General features: G+C 32.3%; 1 protein-coding gene and 1 long non-coding RNA gene across 2 annotated transcripts; both read left to right on the top strand.

Annotated features, from left to right (window-relative positions):
* The first annotated feature begins 1,583 nt into the window (after window positions 1–1,583).
* On the top strand, window positions 1,584–3,481 carry LOC102663156 (uncharacterized). Its single transcript, XR_005886799.1, has 3 exons — window positions 1,584–1,654; window positions 3,203–3,256; window positions 3,379–3,481. It is a non-coding gene; the product is annotated as an uncharacterized lncRNA (long non-coding RNA).
* Window positions 3,482–18,542: 15,061 nt separating this feature from the next.
* Window positions 18,543–20,100, top strand: LOC100775417 (protein MIZU-KUSSEI 1). Its single transcript, XM_003535821.5, has one exon. It carries the CDS (start codon window positions 18,994–18,996, stop codon window positions 19,882–19,884), a length of 891 nt encoding a protein of 296 aa, XP_003535869.1. The 5' UTR covers window positions 18,543–18,993; the 3' UTR covers window positions 19,885–20,100.
* Window positions 20,101–23,279: the final 3,179 nt, after the last annotated feature.

Genomic DNA, 23,279 nt, shown 5'->3' with positions numbered 1-23,279 from the left:
TATTAAGGGGGGAAATCATTTAAGAAATAATATAATAATAAAGATGAAAAATTGCACAGGTTTAACAAGTCCAAGACCAAGTTGTGTTGAGTTTTTTCTTATTTTGGAATTTTCTATCAATTCTATTGACACTATGAAAGTCTGAAAAGTTTCTCATTCTACTTTTACTTATTAGGAATTTACTTGATGAATCTGTTTATTCCCTATGGTCATTTGCTTGAACTTCTTTCTAACTGCTTCTTTGGGATAAAGTAATTTTTTATTTCTGGAAAGGTGGTTTGTATATTGATACTAGGGAAAAGATGGTCTGTATTCTGATTTTGAACCAAGTAAATAAGCAATAGCACAGGCACTATCAACCTAGCTATTTCTGTTAACATAACTATCTCAGCTATACCCAGAAGTTGATAACTATTACGATTTATGACACAACTTAACAATGATGTTGTTCTAACTTATAAATTCTAATCATAGTATAATCACCTAAGCATGACAAAACATAATTAATTTCTATTATCGGTGGCAATAGTTGGAAAGGATCAATTATGGCCATTTCTGGCTTTCACTCTATCTCCAGGAGGAAGATAATCATATTTTAATTCTTGAAAACACAACCTACAAAAAGAATATAGTTTTTCATCATACATTGAGCTTAACATTCTTTTATTGTGGTACAATATTGTTTCTTGAATTGATTCATTTGTGCGTATGGCTAATAGACTATTCTTCCTCTCTTGTAGTTCTTCGGCAATTTTTATTGGTGTGCAAAGCAGCAATTGCTAAAGTCATTGGCTGAAAATATCAATGTTGTGGCTCATTTTGTAAGTTGCCTCTCTTTATTAAAAAAGACACAACCTTTTAAAATTATGTATGTGGTGACATTATTTGCCATGTGGCACCAACTTTCACCTTAGATATTGTTGTAATGATGCATTTTCACTCCAGCCACCTGCAAAATTCTTATTTTACCTTATTATGTTAGTTGATAAATCCTAGGATACACAAACCAAGAGTGGCAGGAAGGTCGGTACATGACCAAAAAAAAGAAAGGTTAATAGTAGAAAAACTCATCTTTTATTTGTAAAAAAAATTTAAGATCCCTTTAGAGTGCGATGATTGTATGTTTAGGTGAAGACACGTTGTATTACCTTCTTTGTTTATGGTGTCTTATCTGAAGGAGGTTATTGACTCTAAGCTCTTCTTGCTTGTTTTCTTATTGTTCATTTTTTCGTTAAAATGGACATAAATTGTAATAGTTAATATCTCTTGGGATGATATTAACACATGTCCTGGATGGAGTACTAAAAAAAATTGGGGATAAATTTTCCCAGCCTATAAATGATGTGCTTGAATACTTCTTATCCTTATTCATATGGTAATGGATGGTTATTTTAATCCACCTCATAACTTTATCATTACAGTGGCCAAATTTTGTTCTCAAATATATGATGTTTTCTCCTTTGTCACTGATTGTTGAAATTTTCAATTTTCTGACTTACATAATGGCAAGATCAAATTCTTAATAAAAGTTATGATTATTTTATTTCTGCCACAATTTCTGAACTTCTTTTCTTTATATGACCAGAAAGGAAAACTTATTTCAAGGGAGGAATTTGACAACATTATGGCCAAGGAAAAGACTGAACAAATTGAGGTAAGGAAGTTTGAACTTTATAATACTAATTGAGTGGATTGTTTTGCAAACAGATGAGTTTCATTTAGGGAATTACTTTCTTGAAGAGATTTATTGTTTAGTTTTATATGATTTGCCTTAACTTGGGTGTTGGAAAGTGAAATGCAGTCATCTTATTTCCATTGTTCAGGTCTCTTGTATAATTTGACAGGTGCTAGCCTTTTTGGATGAGGTCTATTGTTTTATTAATTAAAGGTTATCAGTTGGGTGGCTTAATAGCTTAAAGGTTTTAAAGAAAAGTGATGTTTTTGTTCTATCAATTTGTTGTTGTCAATCCAGATATCTAGACAGCCTTATATATAAAAAAGGAATAATGTCTTTCATAAACAATATTTTAAACTAACATGCATCAACCATTCATTGCCTTATGTGAAACTTCTGGTTTCCTTTCCTTTGCCTACTTTTATATTGCTAGCTTCTCTTCCGGATTCCTTTGAAGCTGATAAAGAGCAATTGGGATAAAGACATATTAACATAATTTGTTTTTTAAATCAAAGCTTGTAAAATGCAATCCCATGTTTTTTTTCTTCCTTTTTTCACTTGTGAGATAACTAACTAATTTGAAATAAAAAAAAAACTTAACAGAGAGATTAAAATAAAAAGAAAATTGAAAGTTGGCTCTCTACTCTCAACTAATGTTGTTGAGGGGCAAGAGGTTAGAGTTTCTATAGACCCAAGCATGGGAATTTTAGTTGGCTGTTTCGAACTAAGTTTAGTGCACATAGTCAAATAAGCAAAGCTTCAGACCAAATTTCAGTTTATAAATAATGACATGGTTTGAGTTGGAAGCACCAAGGAGTGTCATTTAGACATTTACTTGTCTTTTTGCCAATCCAATATACCAATTTTGCCTAATGGGATGGAAATTGTCATTTTATTGGTAACCTTAAAGTCTCACCACTTATAAAGAATGGTCTCTATCAACACAATACAAGGGGAAAGAAACTCATGAAATATAGTTTTGTATGTAAATTGACTTTCATTAGGTTTTCTGCTTGCCACTTCCATCAGGTTGACTAGAGTACTAATTGGAATCTGGATGGAAATAAAAAAATGGTAGAGAAAGCTAGAAATCCAAATAAGAAAATTGTCTCTTTTTTCTTTGATTATATTTGTTAAACTTGAGCCATAAAAGGGGAAAGAGCCTTTTGAAAGTAAATATTTAATAAGAGTATGTTTTCTCTCTCATGCCAACCTATCATCTGATCCTTATATCTTATTTATAACTGGATAGATCATAGATGTGTGACCTTTTTGAAATTTTTCAAAAGTTGTACATGGATTTATAATTCATTGACAATAGAATTCTTATGTAATTACTTAGTATTGTGTTGGTTTTCTCCCTTGAGTTTCATACTTTACTCAAAGTGTCAAGTTATAAAGAGCTTCAGATAATGAACCTCTTAAACAATTAATTTCTTCTTTGTATACTCATCCTTCATTCAAATACTACCTTTGACCTATCATTCTATTATATAGTCTGATACCCTTTATTTTGCACTATGGCAGTCGACGGAGATGGATGAAGCTAGGGCCAAAGCTGTTGACATTGGAGAAAATGATGTGAGCTTTTATTATCCATTTTATAGTATTTCGTTTACAATGGTTGTCCAGTGAGTTCTATTCCTGAATGATAGGTTGTAAGTAACATCCCCCCTCCCCTTATTTCTCCCTTTATTAAACAGGATGAAGAGGATAGTGATGTTGACAGAGAGGAAGAGGGAGAAGAAGAGAAGCTTAGTGATTATTGGAGTGTGTTGAAAAGTACTCCTGAGCTTCACCAGTCAAAGGTATTCTTGTAAATCAAATATTTCCTAGTAGTTTTGTATCTGCAGGTTTAATGTCTTTTTTTTAGTTTAGTAGCTTTAGATGGATCAAAGGCTTTTTGGTATCTCCTATTATTGGGATGACTATCAAATCAGAAGTCTTTGAAATATATTTTTATATTTCCCATGTTTTCTTTTATCAATGCTTCATGTCTTTTTTGTATCAAGGGTAAATAGTCATTTTGGTCCCTGAAAGTGTAACTCGTTGTCAATTTGGTCCCTGAATCGAGATAAATTACAAAATAGTCCCTGAAAGTGCAATCTGTTAGTCACGTTAGTCCCTGCCGTGAATGGAGTAGTTAACGCCGTCAGTTATCGCTGATGTGGCTCGTTAAGTGCCACACAGACATGATTATGTGGATTTTTTATTTCTAATTTCGTTTATTTTAATGAAATGAGGGACCAAAACGAAAGTAAAAAACCCTCATATATCCTCCTCCTCTTCTTCTTCTTCTTTAACATAACCCTTAAACAGAACCTATGCCCTCTTCTCCTCCTCCTCCATATTTGCACTTCTAATCATCTCAATAGACCTCAAAAATCGCACCATTTCGTTCTCTCTTACTATCAACAATGTCGCAGAGGAGCAATGCATCATCATCTCGAACAAGAGTTTCATCACAAGTTGTTCTTTTTTGTGGTTGTGGTAGAAGGGTTGTTAGGCGTGTTGCTGGAACAAATATTAACAGATGAAGGGCGTTTTTCACTTGTTCAATTAATAAGGTATGTCTATTTCACATTTATTGATTTAGGGTTTTGATTTCACATTGGGGGTTTTGATTTAGGGTTTCTATTTGGGGCTTTTCAGGATGAAGTTGGATATTGTGGGTACTTTATTTGGGTTGATCAATTGATTGAAGCACTTGGAGTTGATGATTCACTTGGGACATTTTCCATGGAACAAAGAAGACAATTTGGAAGAGATGAAGATAAGACAATGTGGAAGGCTCAAGTTAACTCAAAGCTTGATTGTATGGGGATTGAAATGAAGATGTTTAGAACAATTGTCTATGGAATGTTCTTAATCCAATTGTTGTCAATGGTGGTGTTTGTATGTAACTGTCATTTTAGTCCCTGAAAGATATACGTTTATATTGTTTTAGTCCCTGTAAGTTGTCACTTACTGTCAACTTAGTCCCTGAAAGTTACACGTGAAATCAAAATAGTCCCTGCAATTTAACCAGAATTTTACCAACCTCACCAGAAACTTAACCAAGAAATATAGTCCCTACAGTTTAACCAAAATTTTACCAGAAATTTAACCAGAATATTTCAATACATAAATTGTTCAAAACATATGCATAATTGCATAAGTGGTTCAAAACATATCCTAATTACTCTATTACAACTTCATAATTTGTTCAAAAGATATGCATAATTGCATAAGTGGTTCAAAACATATCATAATTACTCTATTACAACTTCATAACTAGTCTTCAAAAGATATGCATAATTGCATAAGTGGTTCAAAACATATCATAATTACTCTATTACAACTTCATAACTAGTCTTCAAAAGATATGCATAATTGCATAAGTGGTTCAAAACATATCCTAATTACTCTATTACAACTTCATAACTAGTCTTCAAATTTCTTCAACCTTGATTCTGACCATGTCCGCTTGGGGGAAGTCTAGGAGTTGGCATGAATGTCATCATCACAAGCTGACTACTTGGCATGGGACACGAAACCATAAGTGGTGTAACATCCTCATCGGGTGGTGGTGGAATCCAATTGGGTGGTCTGCGTGAAACACCTGGATAGCAACATCCATTTGTGTTGTGACCTTGATGACCACATCTCTGGCAAGTTATGATTGGGTATGATCTCTTTAACTTTGTAGCTTGTGAAGGGTTCTCAGTAGTGTCCTTCCTTCTCTGTTTCTTAGGTCTCCCTGGGCGCCTCTTAATTGGTGCAGGTGTTGGTCTATCATATGAAGTTGGTTCTCAATATTCCTCACCTTGTGTTGGTTTGATGAAATGCTCATATGTGGCATTGTATGATCCCATTGTCAGCCACCCATGACAAAAATCCTCAAGTTTTCTTACCTGATGTGCAATGCATGCAATGGCATGTTCACATGGCATACCTAATGTCAAAAACAAGGGAAGGGCAGAATCTTTTATGTGTCAAAAACAGAATATTAAACAAGTTCTATTCTCTGAACAGGTAAAAATAAGCAATGCATTAAGGGTAGGCAAGTTCCTGTATACAAAATGAAAGGCTACCATTAAGGGTATTTGTGCAGACTTAACACTCAATGCATTGTTTTCATTGTTCAGCCTCACCCTCACTATCAGCTTGTATCACTTGTGATTGAGTTTGAACTTCAATATCAACCATTCTACAATAACATAAACACATATATGCAGTAACTATAAGTCAAAATCACAAGCATTAACAATTCCATAATAACTTTTAAATCTAATATTCAGCTTCATATAACCCATTGTCTCAGTAGAAGAAGAAAATTAAACCAAGTAATACAAGCTTAACTAAAACAGAGAACAACACTTTTCTTCAAGGCAATGCATGCAACTATTCATATTTCTAATGAACATATCAGTGAAACATAAATAACAACAATGAAAGGCTCCAAATGATAAAAGCCCCAAATTTTCCCTAATTTGTAACCCTAAAATCCTATCTGAAACATAAATAGAATCAAACCAACTAATAAAGTTCCAATATCAATGCAATACGAAACTAACAACAATGAAGTGCTAAAAGATTAACTTGCATCTATATTTGAAATGGGTATTTCTGTAAACCTTAGAACTATGAAACTGTAGAAGAAAAATCAGAATGGAAGAAAAAACAATCAACAATGAAGCTCAACGATGAAAATGGAGAAGAAAAAACGATGAAGATTATGGAAATTTTCAGAAACAGAGAAGGCGCAACATACCTTAAACCTCGTTTTCGAACGATCAACAATGGAAGCCGAGGACGAACGATGAAGAACGAACGATGACGAGAAGTGATCAACGATGATGGATGATGATAGTCGAGGAAGAAGAAGGTTGATGGTTGAGGGTTGATGGTGGTTTTGTCTTCTACAGAGAGTTGAAATGGGTTGTGGTCCCTGACAGTTGAAAAGGTGAGAGAGTGGGAGTGTTTTTGTTGTTTACTGAGAGAGTTGAAAAGTTTTTGATAAAAAAACCTAAAACGTGACTTTTGATTGTTTTTTAATTAAAAAAACATTATTTAAATAAATAAATATTTAATGTCACTTTGGTCCCTCATTACGTGGCATGTCTGTGTGGCACTAAACGTGCAACATTAGCGAAAACTGACGACGTTAACTACTCCATTCACAGCAGGGACTAACGTGACTAACAGATTGCACTTTCAGGGACTATTTTGCAATTTATCTCGATTCAGGGACTAAATTGACAACGAGTTACACTTTCAGGGACCAAAATGACTATTTACCCTAGTATCAATTGTTACACGGGTAACCCTAGCTTTAAAATTATCCAAAAGGACGCTCCCTCTGGTTGTACGTGTAGATGGCACTACTACACAAAAATCAAGTAAAAAGTCTTGAAAGCCACTACCAAGGGCACTAAAAAAATCAAAAATAAAATTTTGAATTAAAATAAAATAAAAAAATATGAGTCCTACAAATAGATTACAAAATTTGTCTATTATTTCTCTCTACCAAACACCCTAGAAGAAAGATGAATTCCATTACATGTTAGTTCCCAGTAGACTACCTAACAGAACTCCAAAATATGAGAAATTACATACACACTGTTTCATGCATAAATTTGGAAGGTTTTTTAAACTGAATCTAAGATCCATTAATAAGAATAATTTGCCTACATCCTTTAGTGGGAAAAGTTGGCCATTCATTGATGTAGCTCATACTAACAATTCTTTTCATTTATATGTATCTTGAGTAGTATGTGATTGCCATGTGGCATGGTTTATGGTCAAGATGTAACACTCTAGTCATTCTTTGCTCCAATATACTTATGAAATCAACGGCTTGACTATAATTGACATTTGATGAATTATCATTGGCAAGCATTTGGGAGTTTATTGTTAAAATGAGTTATTGTCTGGATTAGTTTATTTTGGAGAAATAATTATTTTTCTTGCTAGCTTCTTGAGAGAGCTTTTAAAAATTGATTATTTCCCCAAAAGTATGTTGAAAGAAACATAACATTGGTGGTCTTGAAGAGCTTGCACTAATGCTTTATCACTACCTTGTACCCATGATATCTTTATATTTCTTCTCAGTTGCAACAGCTTCCTTTGCAGCAGCACCATCTGGGTCCAATAATTTTGATCAGGTAGGTATTTGCTCCATTGCTTTTACTTTTTCTATGTTTTGACATAGTACTAAAAAGAATGGATTTGTACTTGACTTGGAATTCTTATAGTTGTCAGCTTTAATTTATGCCATATTTTTTTGTCCCTTTTGATTTAGCATGTGACAATATTACTTAAACCAAAATGATGGGGGATAGAATTCTGAGAATTATTTTGTATTTCTAGAAAAGGCATATCTATCTCATAACTTGGCTTTGAATGATCTTTTAGATACATCTGCATCTTTGTATAAAACAGTCTCTGTTACCAGAAATGGAAAACATATGAACATGCATTATGATTTAGGATATCGATAGAAAAAATGAACAAACAGATGCCATACTGAAAATGCAAGGGGCTCAATTATCAGAAATGGAAACACTTTATAAGGAAGAACAAGTTTATGTGTATGTGTTGACATACATACATAATTGATTACATATTCTACCTTGGAACTTAGTTTTGTTTCAGACATGAAGGACAAGATTAGAGTTTACTATCGACTAAGGCCTCTTAGTGAAAAAGAGATTGTTGAGAAATCATGAAGAGAATTTCTTACTACCACTGATGAGTTTACAGTTGAATACCCATGGAAAGATGATAAACTAAAGCAGTACATATATGACCAAGTTTTTTATGTTTATGCAACTCAAGAAAGCGTATTTGAGGATACAAAGGCAAGTCATTTATTATATTTATTAACTTGGCTACTAGGCCAGCTAGTAGCCAAGTTAATAAAGCATGTACTTAGTTCAGTTGTTGTTGTTATATTTGGTTGTTATCATCAAAATGTTTGTTAGCAATCTCTGCTAATTACTTCATTTTACTATAGAATAGTTCCAAATCAACCTGATTTGTTAGGAATCTTATAAATAGATAATTTTGTTCATTGAATATTCACTTTATTAAATCTTTCCTCTCTACAGTAAATACTAATCACAAAATTCTTAGTTTTTCATTTGTTTTATCTCATTCTCTTATTTAGCAGTTCACAAAATCACAAAATGCATTTATGTCACATTTGGCCAAGGGTAATTTTGAGCATAGCAGTTAGGAAACAACATTTCAGGTAAGTCCTACAACACTTTCTCTTTTATTTTCTCTAAGTTTAGTTAAATGAAAATTTGTTATTTACTGTATGTGTTTTGTACTCAAGTCTGTGTACATGCCCCGATTAAGTTGACAAACAAAACCTGACATTTCTGAATTTCTCCTATTATTGTCCCTCTTCCATTTATTAAATATTCCTCCATTTTTTCTCTAATTTTTGTAACATGAAGCTTCCATGCATGTTATCCCTTATTCCACCAGGTTCATAGTTCACATGCACTTAGCTTAGTTGATAAAGCCCAACCCCTACTATGATATACACAAGCAAAATAGTTAAACACCAAAATTAGAACATACCAAAAATTTGACATTGGAAAATCCATCACGATTACCAAGGCGTTGAGCAAGGTATTTTCATACAATGCAGTGTTGTAGTTTTAGTTGACATTTTGCAGATAACCTGGTATTTTCATACCAGGTATTTTCATACTTTGCTGATAATACTCTCTGCTGTGTAACTGACACACAAATTCAGTTATTTCTGTTGTTTTCTTTTCCTTTCAAACAATAGGAGGTTTTAAAATTTATTTCATATTTTGCACTATAATATATTTCATGTCTTATATGCAAGTAATTTATTGTATGACAGGAGAAGGAGGCACAAGACATACAGATTCCAAACATTACATGGGAGGTTTTTGAGCTGATGAAGAGGTCAAATAAATACTCCATTCATGTGCTTTATGAAAGTTGTGTTGTGAAAGTTTGTAATTTATGGACAACTTACAACTAATGTTAGCAATGTTACATTTTGTAATTTAAATTCTGGCAAAATTGTAGCCTATCATTATTTATGTAAATAACTAATGTTAGCAATGTTATATATTGTATAGTAATTTAAATTTTTGCAAAATTGTAGACTATCATTAATTATGTAAATGATTTTACAATTGTTGAAAATGATGAGTACTTTTGCTTCAAATCAATGTTTAGAAAAATTAAAACACCACCTAAAAAAAACTACAAATAATAAAACCACACCAAAAAAATTAAAAAAAAAAATTATTCTAAGATGGTTATTGGAAAAACCGTCTTAGTATATCTTACTTTCTAAGACGGTTCTAAGAATAACCTTCGTAGAAAGTCTTACACACAAATGCAATACTAAGACGGTTACGGAGAAAACCGTCTTAGTATGTCTTACTTTCTAAGACGGTTCTGTGACTAACCATCGTAGAAAGTTAAACTTTTTAAGACGGTTTTTATTGTAACCGTCTTAGAAAGTTGCCCTACTACAACGATTAACAACCAAAAACCGCCTTTAATACACGACACATTCTAAGATGGTTTTTGCAATAACCGTCTTAGAAAGGCCAATTTATAAAAACGGTTCCAAAATTGTCGTTGTATATGTTTGGCACATTATACGATGCTATGTGTTACGACAATTCAAAACCGTCATAAAATGTGCTACATAACCGACTTAAAAAGCTTCATTTGTTATAGTGATATTTTGTTTGGTGGCTTGTGGTTTCTTTATAGTCTACATGAGGAATTTGACTAATGAATGATTATTCACTTTTTCTTTTATTATGATGCAGGGCTTGGTTTGCACAGAGCTTATTGAAGAATAAGGATTGTCTATGTGATTTGTGTTTTGCATTTCTGTGATGTTGATGAGTGGGTTGTTTGTGAATTGAGTTTACGCATAGATTGGTATATTAGTTCCAGTATTATTTTTTTCAAATCTGATATTTAGCTAGTTGTGGTATAAATTTGGCTATTGTTTTGAATTTTTTTTCTTTTTATGCGCTGAGATATGATATGTAATGAGATCTTATGAGTTTTGGGGTTGAACATTAAGGATATACCAATCATAGAAAAAAGAGAGTGATATATTCAACCTTAGAAACAATCTCCCTTATTGTTGAGTGATTTTGTCAATTGTTGGTTCAAGGTTATTCATAATTAACTTCCTTGTGCTAGGTTCAAAACAAATTATTAATATTGTTCATGATCTTGATCTTGTTTACTTTATTGTTAATGGTGCTTATAAAGCACAATCAAGTCATGAATTTGATTGTTAATGGATTAACATTAACTTCCTTGAGTTGGAATTGCATTTGTTTACCTTATTGTTAATGGTGCTTATAAAGCACAATCAAATGTCTTTTCCACATCATTATTCATGTTAGTGTTCAAATAAATTTGATAGTATATAAGTGTTTAATTTAATTTCGTAATAATACATCATAGCAGTCTTGTCTATTTAATAGTATTCCATTAATAATCATTATACATTAAATTAGAGTGTTCAAATTTCCAAACATTTCTTAGTTGCTGAGTGCTTAACCAAGAAAAGTCATTAGTACGTGATGTAGAAATAGAGAAGACACGAAAAGCAGTTAAATGTAGTATACTTTTATTTTCATAGAATGTTCATTATACTTTTATTTTGTAAATGCAGCCAACAATTAAGACAAGGAAAGCAGTTAAATAGTTTAATGAGGAAGTAGAGAAGACAAAAACCAAAACAGTCAAAAGATGAGACAAAAAAAAAACACACAAGCTAATTCCTCATTTCCTTCTTTTTTTCTTAAGAGCTAAGAGGCTTACATAATTTATGAGACTTTGTACTTTTCAGTATCAAATTTCATAGTTATAATAGCCTTTAGTAATGTAAGCTAATGCCATTGGATTTCTATTAAAATGGAAGATGAATCCATAATTTTTTTTGCACTGTGAGGTATGATATCTTGAAATTTACATATTTTATGTATAAAGGGATCAAAGTGAGGAATGCAAAGAAAATGGGGAGGAAAGGAAGTAGTTAGTTTTCTACTATGAATAAAGCTCTAAGCCCTCAGCCAAAGGAGAATAATGATCAGGTTAAATTTATATTTAAACTTAAACTTTTTCTCCAGTGCTTTGGATTTGGTATCAATAACATATGCTTATGCTATTTTTACTTTGGTTCCAATCACTTTTATCAAATAAACATTTACTATTATTGTTATTATAATTATTATTTATTTTTAAATTGAATAAAAATTTCAAGATTCACTAAGTAAATTCATATAATTAAAACTAGTATATTAATTTTTTTTAAAATTGAGAAATGTTTCAAAAAAATAAATATATTTTAAATCCATAGGCAATTTTCTTGTAGATTTTCCACCGTAGGAAAATTACCTGCGGATTTAAAATTAACAAGAAAGTTTCCTATGGAAAAATCTGCAAGAAATGAAAATTACCTATGGATTTAAAAAGCTGCAAGAACTTTTCTTGTGGAATTTCCTATAGATTTTCCTACATGAAACTTCCTGCTGATTTTAAAATGACTGCAACTCATTATCAACATTTGAATTTCCAACATATATGGATTCGCATGAAACACATTTCCTACGGGCTTTTTTGCAAAATCTGTAGGAAATTCCCTATGTAATAGACATTTTTCTAGTAGTGCGAGTATATGTGAAAATAATATGTCATGGTATGTGTATGTATTGTGAAAAAATGTTAAGAGAACCTAATCCCCACAAGATAAGAATCTCCAAGGTATTTTGAAAATAAATCATGTGCATATTGTTTGTGAATCATGCATCATGTTGTGCATATGTGTTTTAAAGTGAATGATGTTTATGAACCTAACCAAAGAGATCATAAATGAGTTGACATACGACTTTGAACGTGAGGCGCAAGGTTTGGAATCTCCTTTAAGCTCCTGCTAATCACATGTGTTGGAGTATTCTTGCAAGGCTGGAACACCCTAACATGTCATCGGAAGTTCCATCTCGGAGAAAGTGCTAGTGTCGAGTTTCCCATTGTGTGACATTTCATCGACTGCATGGACTCCTGGGCTACATTCACTGTGTTTTTCAAAATGGCACCATATGCATACAAGTTTACGAGTCTAATGGCTACATTCACTGTATGAACATTTGATTTATATGATGCCTATTTGTTGAACTTAATTGTTTGTAAATGTATCTTATTTCTTTATGGTTTCCTTAAAGTTTTAAATGTATTGTGAGATGTATCTCACTCTCCATATGTTTGTCTTATTTGTGTTTGAACTGAATATCACCCTTGCAGATGAATCTATGCAAGGTTATAATGATGTTGATGGAGAAAAGGCTTAAGCCTTTACATAATTGTCTTTTAATTTTATGGTTATGGGTGCTCTGAGACCATATAAGATTGGGCATGGATTTTAGAAATTTATTTAGTTTTCAATTCATAAGTAGCTTTTCCTTATATTTTATTTAGTACAATTCCTTTTCCCATTGGAGTGCCAAGATTAATTTAATTATAAATTATGTTTTTTATTGAACTATTTTATTAAATTTATGAACATAGTCATGTAATTCTCTTTTACCATGAAAAGTTTTTGGATAGTTGATACATCCTTTTTAAGTAAATTCTACAGCAAACATAGTTTAAAAATACTATATGTGTATGTGTCTTGGGGTAGAAGGGTGTTACAAAAAACCCTAGTTGTTCATTTCTTGATGGCTCTCTAATGCAATCCTCCCTAGGAAGGGACCAGTCACTAGAGCTATGAGCAAGAGGCTCTAAGAGGATTGGGCTAGAGCTATTGAAGAAGGCCCTAGGATTTTCATGAACCTCAAGGTAGATTTCTGAGCCCATGGGCCAAGGTTGGGTCCAATTATCTTTGTACATATTAGACTAGGATGTCATTATATTTGGTCCTTATATTTAGGGCTCCATAATGTAGGTAGGGTACCCTAGAAATATAGGATTTTTTAGCCCTTGTATTTTAGGGCACCTAGACTAGTTTTTGTATTAGGGGTAGTTTTGTAATTTCACATGCACTAAGTGAATATTTGATGTGTGTGGTTGGAAATAAATTTAATTGAATTGGTAGAAGCCCAATCCAATTAAATTTTAGAGGGGGAGGTGAGCATTAGCTTACTACACCCCATTGCCACATCATATAGTCACACTTTGTGCTTGTCATTCATGTTTTACATGCCTCATGACACCAAAGCACACTTAGTGGAGAATCTTGGAATTGATCTTGGATTAGTGGGCTGAACCATAACTAAAATTCACTAATCATAATTAGTGAAATTTTGGCTCCAAAGTTTGGCTCCACAAATTCAATTTCAAATTCAAGTGAAATTTGAATTGAAATTCAATTTTCCCTCCAATTTTGTGTGACACTTAGGCTATAAATAGAGGTCATGTGTGTGCATTTTTTCAACTTTGATCATTTGAAAATTAAACTTCAGATTTCAGAGCTCTTTTAGAGCACAAAATTTTTTGTTATTCTCTTCCTCTCCCTTCATTCATCTCCTTCTTCCTCCAAGCTCTTATCCATGGCCTCCTATGGTGGTGAGCTTCTTCTAGACTCATCTTCTCCTTGACGTGACGTCTCCTCTCTCTCTCTTCCTTCTCCATTCCATTGGCATTCATCTTCCAAGAAGCAAAGGAATCCATTGATGAAGAAGATCCTAAGCCTACAAGCTCCAATGGAGCTTACATCACTCTCACACCATGACATTTCACTCAACTCCTCGTTGGTCAAAATCATCCACCGATTAAAATTCTCTATAGGTAGCCCTTTTCGAGACATCAACAACCAACTCTGACATTGTTTGATTGCTCTTATGATCAATGACTCTTTCTATAAACCAACACGAGACTTTTCAATGTGCTTTATCCTCACTCCCTTAATTTCTAGGAAACTTTCCAAAAGGTCACCCATCTCATAATTGCTCCAAGTCAAGCACGCTTAACAATGAAGTTCTTAAGTGATGGGCTACCAAAAAATATATGCATCTTGTTGGTATAGGTAGTACCAACTAATTCTTTTAAGTCACCCTCAACTATATAGTCTCATACTTGTACAACCTCTAGATCCCTCTCATTCTGGTGTGATTCGCCAGGGTTTACATGCCACTGGCTTTCGCCTAATTCATCCTTCAATTGCACCGTACTGGAAGAGAGGTTTGCTATAATATCATTTGTAACATCTCTGATTGTTGACTTCTCAACGAGTCTCACACTACGACACTTCACTTAACTCCTTATTGATCAAAACCCTTCGTAGGTAGCCCTATCTGAGACATCGACAACCAGCTCTGACATCGCTCTCGACTACTCCCAGTATCAATGACTGTTCCTACAAACCAATACGAGACTTTTCAGCGTGTTTTTTCCTCACTCACATGCTTTGTGGGAAATTTCCCAAAAGGTAACACATCCCATAATTGGTCAAAGTCAATCACGCTTAATTATAGAATTCTTAAATGATGGGCTACTGAAAAGTAGATGCATCTTGTTAGAATAAGTAATATCAATTAATTCTTTTAAGTCATCTTTTATTATACATTCACATACCTATAGGACCTCTAGATCCCTCATTTTTTTGGTGCAATTCATCATGATATTACACATCTCACTCAAGAGAGAAACGTCTAAAATAAAGAGAAACCTTAACATAACTTGAACAGTTATATAAGTTATATGTATATAATCATTCTTATGGATAAAATTAAGTCTAAAGGTATTATAAAAGGAGATAAACTTTTTTATCTTGTTTTTTCCCCTTTTGGGGCACTTCTTCGTAAAATATATAAGACCCTAAACAAAAGTGAAAAGTCATTCCAGAAACAATTTCGAAGCATTGGGCGGGGTTCATAATAACCACACATAAATTAATGGTGGGTCCTTTTATGAAGTTTCAATTTTATTTTTTTTTAACTTTCTTTTGACACCAAACATTTATATTCATCTAACCTGCTCTTATCGAGTTGAGGAAAAATTATAATTGATATTGATGATGATGCAAATAAAAAATGAAAGACGTATATACCATTTTTGTTCATGTTAAAAAGAAAGTGGGATCTTCTAACTTGGTGATGCCGGTTCTGCGCCCATGGATCAAAATCAAATGACCTAACCATATTCCCGTCATTGGTTATATTTAAATGGTTAGTTAACCAATCCAATTAATCTTTTGGAGCAAAATCCTGGGTTTGGAACCGTCCAAAATGATAACTATTAATTAAAATTCCTTTATATGGGGCTATTGATGACGATGGGAAATTAGTTGTGGTATTAAACTATTTAACTCAGACACATGATTAATTGAAGTGTTAATTAATTTGTTTTTTATAGTTTAATTTTGGTTTCCAAAAGGATGGGGACAAAGTGGCTTCTCAAACAGCATAATTCTCCATTGACCTCCCCTTATCATGCTCTTCACCCTCTGTCATGCAACTTTGTCATATATTCCCCACTTTCTAGGGTGGCAGCAGCACGCGCCTCCATTTCATATACATTTGTCATATGGCTTTATCAATAGTCATGTCCTAAAGTAACCACATATTAATATATCCCATTTTTTTAAATAAATAATTCATACTGTTGAAACGCAGTATGGTATAACAGAGTGTTACATTTATACGTGAAAAAATAATTTATTTATCAAAAGAATTTATGTTTAATTTTTTATGTGTGAAACTTTTTTTTTAATAACAATCATGAATTATGAATAAAATTAATCTCTCACTCACAATATTAAAAAATACTTGTGATCTCTTATAAAAAAAATTATTTGTAAATCAATAATTTGTTATATAATAATGTGGTAATACAGACTAGCTAGTCTTGTAGCAACCTAATCTATTATACGCGCATTGTTTTCCAAGTCCTGTGTGTCTTGCAAAGTTATAAAATGTCAAGTGATAATGGTGTGAACTTAAAAAAAGAGTAGACCATATGATGTTGCTTATTTCCACGACCCATTTTATTTGTCATTTCAGATAATACATATTAAAAATAAAAATAATTAATTATCATATTAATATGTATATACGTTACACTTTGTTTGCCTTTCAAAAAAAATTTAATTATATGAATTTCACGATAAAATAACAATATGATTAAAATATTGTTATTTATTGTAGGAGCAGTTAATATAAAATAATAAATAATTAATATTTTATAAATTAAAATATCACTAAATAAAGTATTATTGAAAAAATTATTTATTATTAAGTTGCAAATAAATTAAGACAGAAAAGTATTCTAAAAGTGACAACTGATCGAGATAGGGGAGTATATGATTTTTTTCTTATATAGACATAGTCACATAGACATACATTTGCCAAAGTTAAGTCGCTCGTTAAGCTATACCTCTACATGTTATTATAAATATAAAAGATTTTAGCCTTATAATGCACTACCCTTTTTTAGTCTATATATATTGTAATAAGAAAAACGTACAAATTAAATATCATTGCATGAAGAATAAAGGATTATTAAATAGTGCACTGCTTGTGTGTGTCATTAATATTCTATGTGCAACTAAAGATGAATCAAGTTTTGAGATCTGGGTAGTTGTTAGCTCACACGAATGTGCATGTAGGTACTCAAATGTTTATAGATAGCATAATAGCTTATTATTGGATTAGAAGCTGTGCCATAAAAGTAATTCATTAATAGATAAAATCCCTTCTTAATCAAAGGTTATGGTTTGTTTGGGATATTTGCTAACTGTTCCCGGGTCCTTGCTTGGGCGTGTTTGCAGATATATAATAGACATCAAATCAATATGCATGTCTCACGAATGTGTCTCAGCTTTCTTAGTTTTTATTTATTTACTTTTGGACTTCATCAGAAGGTCCCCATATCACGCATGTTTCAACCATAATGATCATATCTCTTCATGATTTTAATCTAACGGTCAACATAAAATCATAGAAATAAACGAAACTTGAATGACCTAGCGAATTGAATATTAACTTGGGATGAAAACCAGCTCATATAGGAGATCTTATCAATCCATATCCCCCCTACTAATTGTATATTTTTCTCCATTCAGCATCATCTTGTTACTTGTAGATCTAAAGGTTTGACAATTAATGTAAAAGTATTTTTATAAACGACTTTTACTTTATCATAAATAATATATATATATATATATATATATATGTTAAATATTTTTAATTATTTTATAATATTTCATATAATAATAACTTTAGTATTTTTATTTTTTCTTAACTTACATATTTGCGGTATAAGCTATTAAAAAGATTATAAAAAAGTTTCAGGTAAAAAAATATAGGCTTTCTCTTAACTAATTAAAAAGGAACAATTATACGAATTAAGTAAAATGATCGATGATGATTTTTTTTTCTAAAAACATACTTTTTTTATAGTTGAATTTTTTTAATAGTTATAAAATTTGACAAGTCTCACAATTACTAATTAAATATCTCTCACATTATAGAGAGGCATGCGTTACACCACCCCGATCTCTAGCTTTTACACGTTAAATAAAAAATGTTAATCAATGCTCTTACTGTACAGAGTTAAGAAACTAATAGAATAAGGTTTTTTTTTATTGGAACACAAAATGTATTTCTCATGATTTTTTTTTTGGGATTTTTTATAATTATTATTTTGAAAACTTTATGTTTTTAATTCCTTTATTAGACATTAAGATCCTAATAAAAAATCAAATATATCCGTTAAAAATAGTTTTTCTCTATCAAAATCAAGTCAAGGCAACATTATAGATTTAATTATCATCCTTGCCATGACATTTACCATTTTCTCTCGTTTCTTCCTACTGCCTATTACCTAATTTGTAAAAAGTAAAAACAAAATGTACAGATTACTAATGTACTACTTCCATAAATTATAACATGTGTCAGAAACTAGGCAAGGTGGACCCACCGATAGAGGGGGAGGGTGAGAATGAGATGCAATGAAGTCAAATGAGTCGAGCCTCGGGGTGAATGAAGAAGCAGTAAAATGAAAACACAAGATGATGGTTGTTGTTACTTGTTAGCATTGTAGCTTGTAGGACCATTTCCAATACAAAAGTCCAACAAATTATCATCATCACAACCCACAACCCTCCACACCCTCCCTTTATATTCCTCCCCTCTCCCAACACCATAATCACCTTTGTCGGTCCCCTTTCTCTCTCTCTCTTCATGTTTCTATTCCAACCTTGATTCACAATCTCCCTCATTCACTCCAACAAAAAAAAAAAAACACAACCCCATCACTCTCTCTTTCTCCCATTCTTCAACCTTCCTTGTGTTAATTAATTTCATCACAACATGAAAGAACAACAAAAACAAAAAATATTTCAAAGAAGCTCAAGTGCATGCACCGTCACAACAAGAAACAGCCGAAGAATCCTCCCTTCAAACCTAACCCATCACTTCCGCTCCTTCGAATCCGATGATGTCTCCGACAATCTCCTCGTGCGGCGAGGATCCTCGCCTTCGGTCTCAAACTTGTACCAACAGCAACAACACACACCAAAGCTAACGCAACAAAACAAGATATCTTCACTCATACGCTCGTTCTTGAACATCTTCACGTTCCCAACAATGATCCCAACATGCAAGTGGCTCACGATTCCATCGCAGCTCTCCGTGACTCCTTCCCTTGGCCGAAAAGTCACCGGAACCCTCTTCGGGCACCGCCGTGGACACATCTCTTTCGCCGTGCAGCTCCACCCCCGCGCCGATCCCGTCCTCCTACTCGAGCTCGCCATGTCCACCTCCTCGCTCGTCAAGGAGATGTCCTCTGGCCTCGTGCGCATCGCGCTTGAGAGCCAGAAACTGTCTGCCTCCACTATTACGCGTACAATGCGTAGCAATAGTGGCAGACAGCAGCAGTGCAAGCTCTTTCAGGAGCCTTCGTGGACCATGTATTGCAACGGGAGGAACTGTGGCTATGCCGTGTCCCGTACGTGCGGGGACCTCGACTGGCACGTGCTGAGCACCATTCAGAGCGTGTCCGTCGGTGCCGGGGTCATCCCTCTCCTGGAGGACGGAAAGGCGGCCTCCGCCGCCGCCGGCGGTGGGTCGGAGGGTGAGTTGATGTACATGAGGGCGAGGTTTGAGCGAGTCGTGGGGAGCCGTGACTCGGAGGCGTTTTACATGTTGAATCCTGATGGTAATGGGGGACCTGAACTTAGTATTTTTCTATTGAGAATATAATTATGATCAATTAGTGAAGATTGCTGACAAAAGAAAAGAATTGTCATAAGACTTTCACTTTGTTGTTTGAAATAGTCTTAAGAAAAAGAAAATAGGGGATTCGAATTAAGATTGATGTATTGTTTAGGGATGACCTCTTGTTTGCTGCTCTCTTTTTCTTCTTTTTTTTTTCTGTTTTTCTATTATGTCCATATATATATATGAAGATATATGACAGAATATGTGATTTATTTTCAGATCAGATTATGTCCATATCTTAATTTTCTGTTGTGTTTACCTGTATGGAGAACTGATGGTGATTACACGAAATAGAATTATTAACTTCAGTTTTAGATTTATTTTTGTGCCGGTACATTGTGTTACATCAAGAGTACTTCCCTTTGTACTATTTTATTAACTGTTTTTTTTAAATAATAATGTGGAGCTATAGCGTTTGTTGGTAATTTAGTAAAAAAATTAAGATAATATATTAAAATAATGTCTGTAAATAGTTTAATACGAATTTTATTATCATTTTAGTATATATCTTTATCTTCTAATTATTTGTGTTCATAACCGTGCCATGCAAAAACCAATCTTAATTTAACCAAAAAAATTCTTTCAAAATGTTCACTGAGGAGTTCTTATTGCTTAATTATAGAGGCGTTTTTTTTGGTAATTATGCGGAGAAATCAACGACGAAAGAAGGAAAAAAAAATGTAGCAAATGTTGTGATGATTCTATGATAGTGATGTGAAAGTGAGAAATTAAAAAAACGTTAGATGAAATTGCGTGTACGAATAAACTGGCGTGCATGACTGTTTGTGTTCGTGCAGGCATTATATGTTGCCGTCCATTTAAATAAGTTCAACTTACAGGCTATCCACTTGTCATTTTTAATCAGTAAGATTCATAAATATGCATACGTACACTTGGTTTGTGATATCATTTCGTTAATTAACTATAGGTATTATTTTATTCGGCAATTCAATATGTAAAATGATATATCCGTATATGTAACTCAATTAGGAACTCATTAAATTCAAGTTCGGTTTAAGGTCCAAACAGTCCAAATAAGAGCTTTAGGTTCCCCAAAAAAAAAAGTTCTAAATTTTTTTTAGTATTAATATATCTAAAAAAAATTATTGTAAAATTATATTTTAAAATAAATTTTAATTAAAATATTATAAATAACTATTGTTAATATTTTGTTAGTATCATAAGTAACAATTAATGAGCAACAACTCTTCACCAATATCGTAATCTTGTCTAAAAAAAGAAATTTAATAGTTAATAGCTAAAAAAACCTAAAAGTTTTTCTCTTTATTGTCTATTGAAAAAAAATGTTAAATAAAATTAATTACGATAATTTAATCAATAATTTTGTATCACAAAAAGCCCAAAAAATTAATTTTAAATAAAACAATGATAATTTTAATAAACTATTTTATGAGTAAATAAAAGATCTCATTCTTAAATTTGTTTTAGGTCTCTCAAGTCCTTGAGCCGCACCAGATTAAATTCATAAGAAAAAATTTGAGTTCAATTCTCTCACAAGAGAAGATTTAAGTATAATTAAGTCTTTAACTTAATCAACCACTTAATCAATGTTGAGTACCATGTATATTTGCGTTTTGTTTTTAATATTCAACACTCAATTTATATTTTTCCTTTTTTATTTCTCTTTTCTTATTTATCTATTATATCTATCACTTTCACCTTCTATTATTTTCCCTCACCAGTACAACACTCCAATAAATCTATTTTATTTCCTTCTGAGTACAACACTCCAATAGATGTCCACAAACCATTTTCCTCAGTCTTATTATTATCTAGTACTTGTGAATATTCTTGTGATTGTTGTACTGTCCAGGTCTCACATGGGAGACTCTGGCTGTAATTAGGTGATGTACCAGAATGAATCTGAAAAATATGCTTCTGTAAAACACAAATAATGAATCACGACAAATCAATAAAAATATTTTTCGTTCATATTTAGTATTTTTGAAAAGTAAATATTAAAAAATCAATTTTCTTTTGTATTTGAAATCAATTTAAAATGATATTATATATTAAATATCTTAAAAAATTGTCTACTTCACAAATGAAATCTTACATGTATCACGCGATAAACAAATAACTTATTCCTACTTTTGGAGCTTGAAACGTCTTCCTTGATCTCTTGAAGGACCGAGGAATGACTACCTATAAAAGACGCTTTAACGCTTAATTAAGGCTATCAATCGAGAGCAATAAATGAGAATATTAAATGAATATGAATAGTTTACCTCAAAATTCTTATATCTATTTATACATAGACCCTTATGTCTCATTACCAGTTTAGGCAATATATTGATCCCTAATTATCATTAGGATGCTAATATAATTAAGTGACCATCATTATAGTGATGAAGAGTCAGGTAACTGGGGCCCTTCCTTGGGGAGTACTCATGTATTCGGTCTAGTCAAATCCTGGAATTAGATTTCTATAAGGTAGTTCTCTTCTTTTCAGAAGAGGAAGTATCTTGGTATTTGGTCTAGTCTTAGAATATTTTTGATCCTCGTCTAGGCCAAGTGTTTGTCTAGCATATGACTAAGAACTGTCTCAAAGGGATCTTTTATTCTTTGAATGTTCGAATTCTGCCTAAACAAATACTTATCCAGTATATTACTTAAATCATTTTTCTTAATTTTTTTTAAAATAAAAATATAAGTTATTTCAATTTCCTAAGTCCACAGTCCAAGATGCACGTGCAATAATTTAAAAGTTTATAAAAAACTATATATATATATATATAATAAAAACAATATATACTTGACAATGCATGGTAAATACTTATCATATTCAACTTCGATGTATTGAATTTTTAGTTTTGCATGGTAAATACTTATCATATTCAACTTCGATGTATTGAATTTTTAGTTTTGCAGTTATAAATTTTGGTTGTTGGCGAATATTGCAAGATACGTGCGTATTTCTATTATATATTTTATTTTTTGATATCTGGACAGTTATTTTATTAATCAGATTTTTTTTATCATAGTATTAATATAAAATAGTATTTCCCGGCTCATCAAAATAGTGACTAATATTTATCAAGAAATGTAACCACATGTAATATAGGTATTTTCCTTCTAATAAAGTGTATTTCATACACAATGTAAGGTGAGAATTCGAATCCTAAAACACCAGTCACACATCACTACCCCTTATATAAACCTTTGTTGATTTAGATATTATACAAGCGAATACGAATATGTTTCTCGTCCAATCAAAATTAGCATTCATGTCCATGGCAAAATTGAAATTTTCGAAAGATTGACCTCAAGTAGTTAATTATAAATTGAAACCCATGGCACACGGTGTTTTCCCACAAATTATACGATGCCCAACGCCAAGTCAATTTTTCTTCTAT

Source organism: Glycine max, chromosome 10 (genome assembly GCF_000004515.6).
Source record: "Glycine max cultivar Williams 82 chromosome 10, Glycine_max_v4.0, whole genome shotgun sequence".
NCBI classification, from domain to species: domain Eukaryota; kingdom Viridiplantae; phylum Streptophyta; class Magnoliopsida; order Fabales; family Fabaceae; genus Glycine; species Glycine max.
The sequence above is the reverse complement of the archived record's forward strand: the minus strand, read 5'-3'. Positions and strand labels throughout refer to the sequence as shown.

Coding starts and splice junctions, on each gene's coding strand:
- LOC100775417 (XM_003535821.5), top strand. CDS start 18,994: ATGAAAGAACAACAAAAACAAAAAATATTTCAAAGAAGCTCAAGTGCA.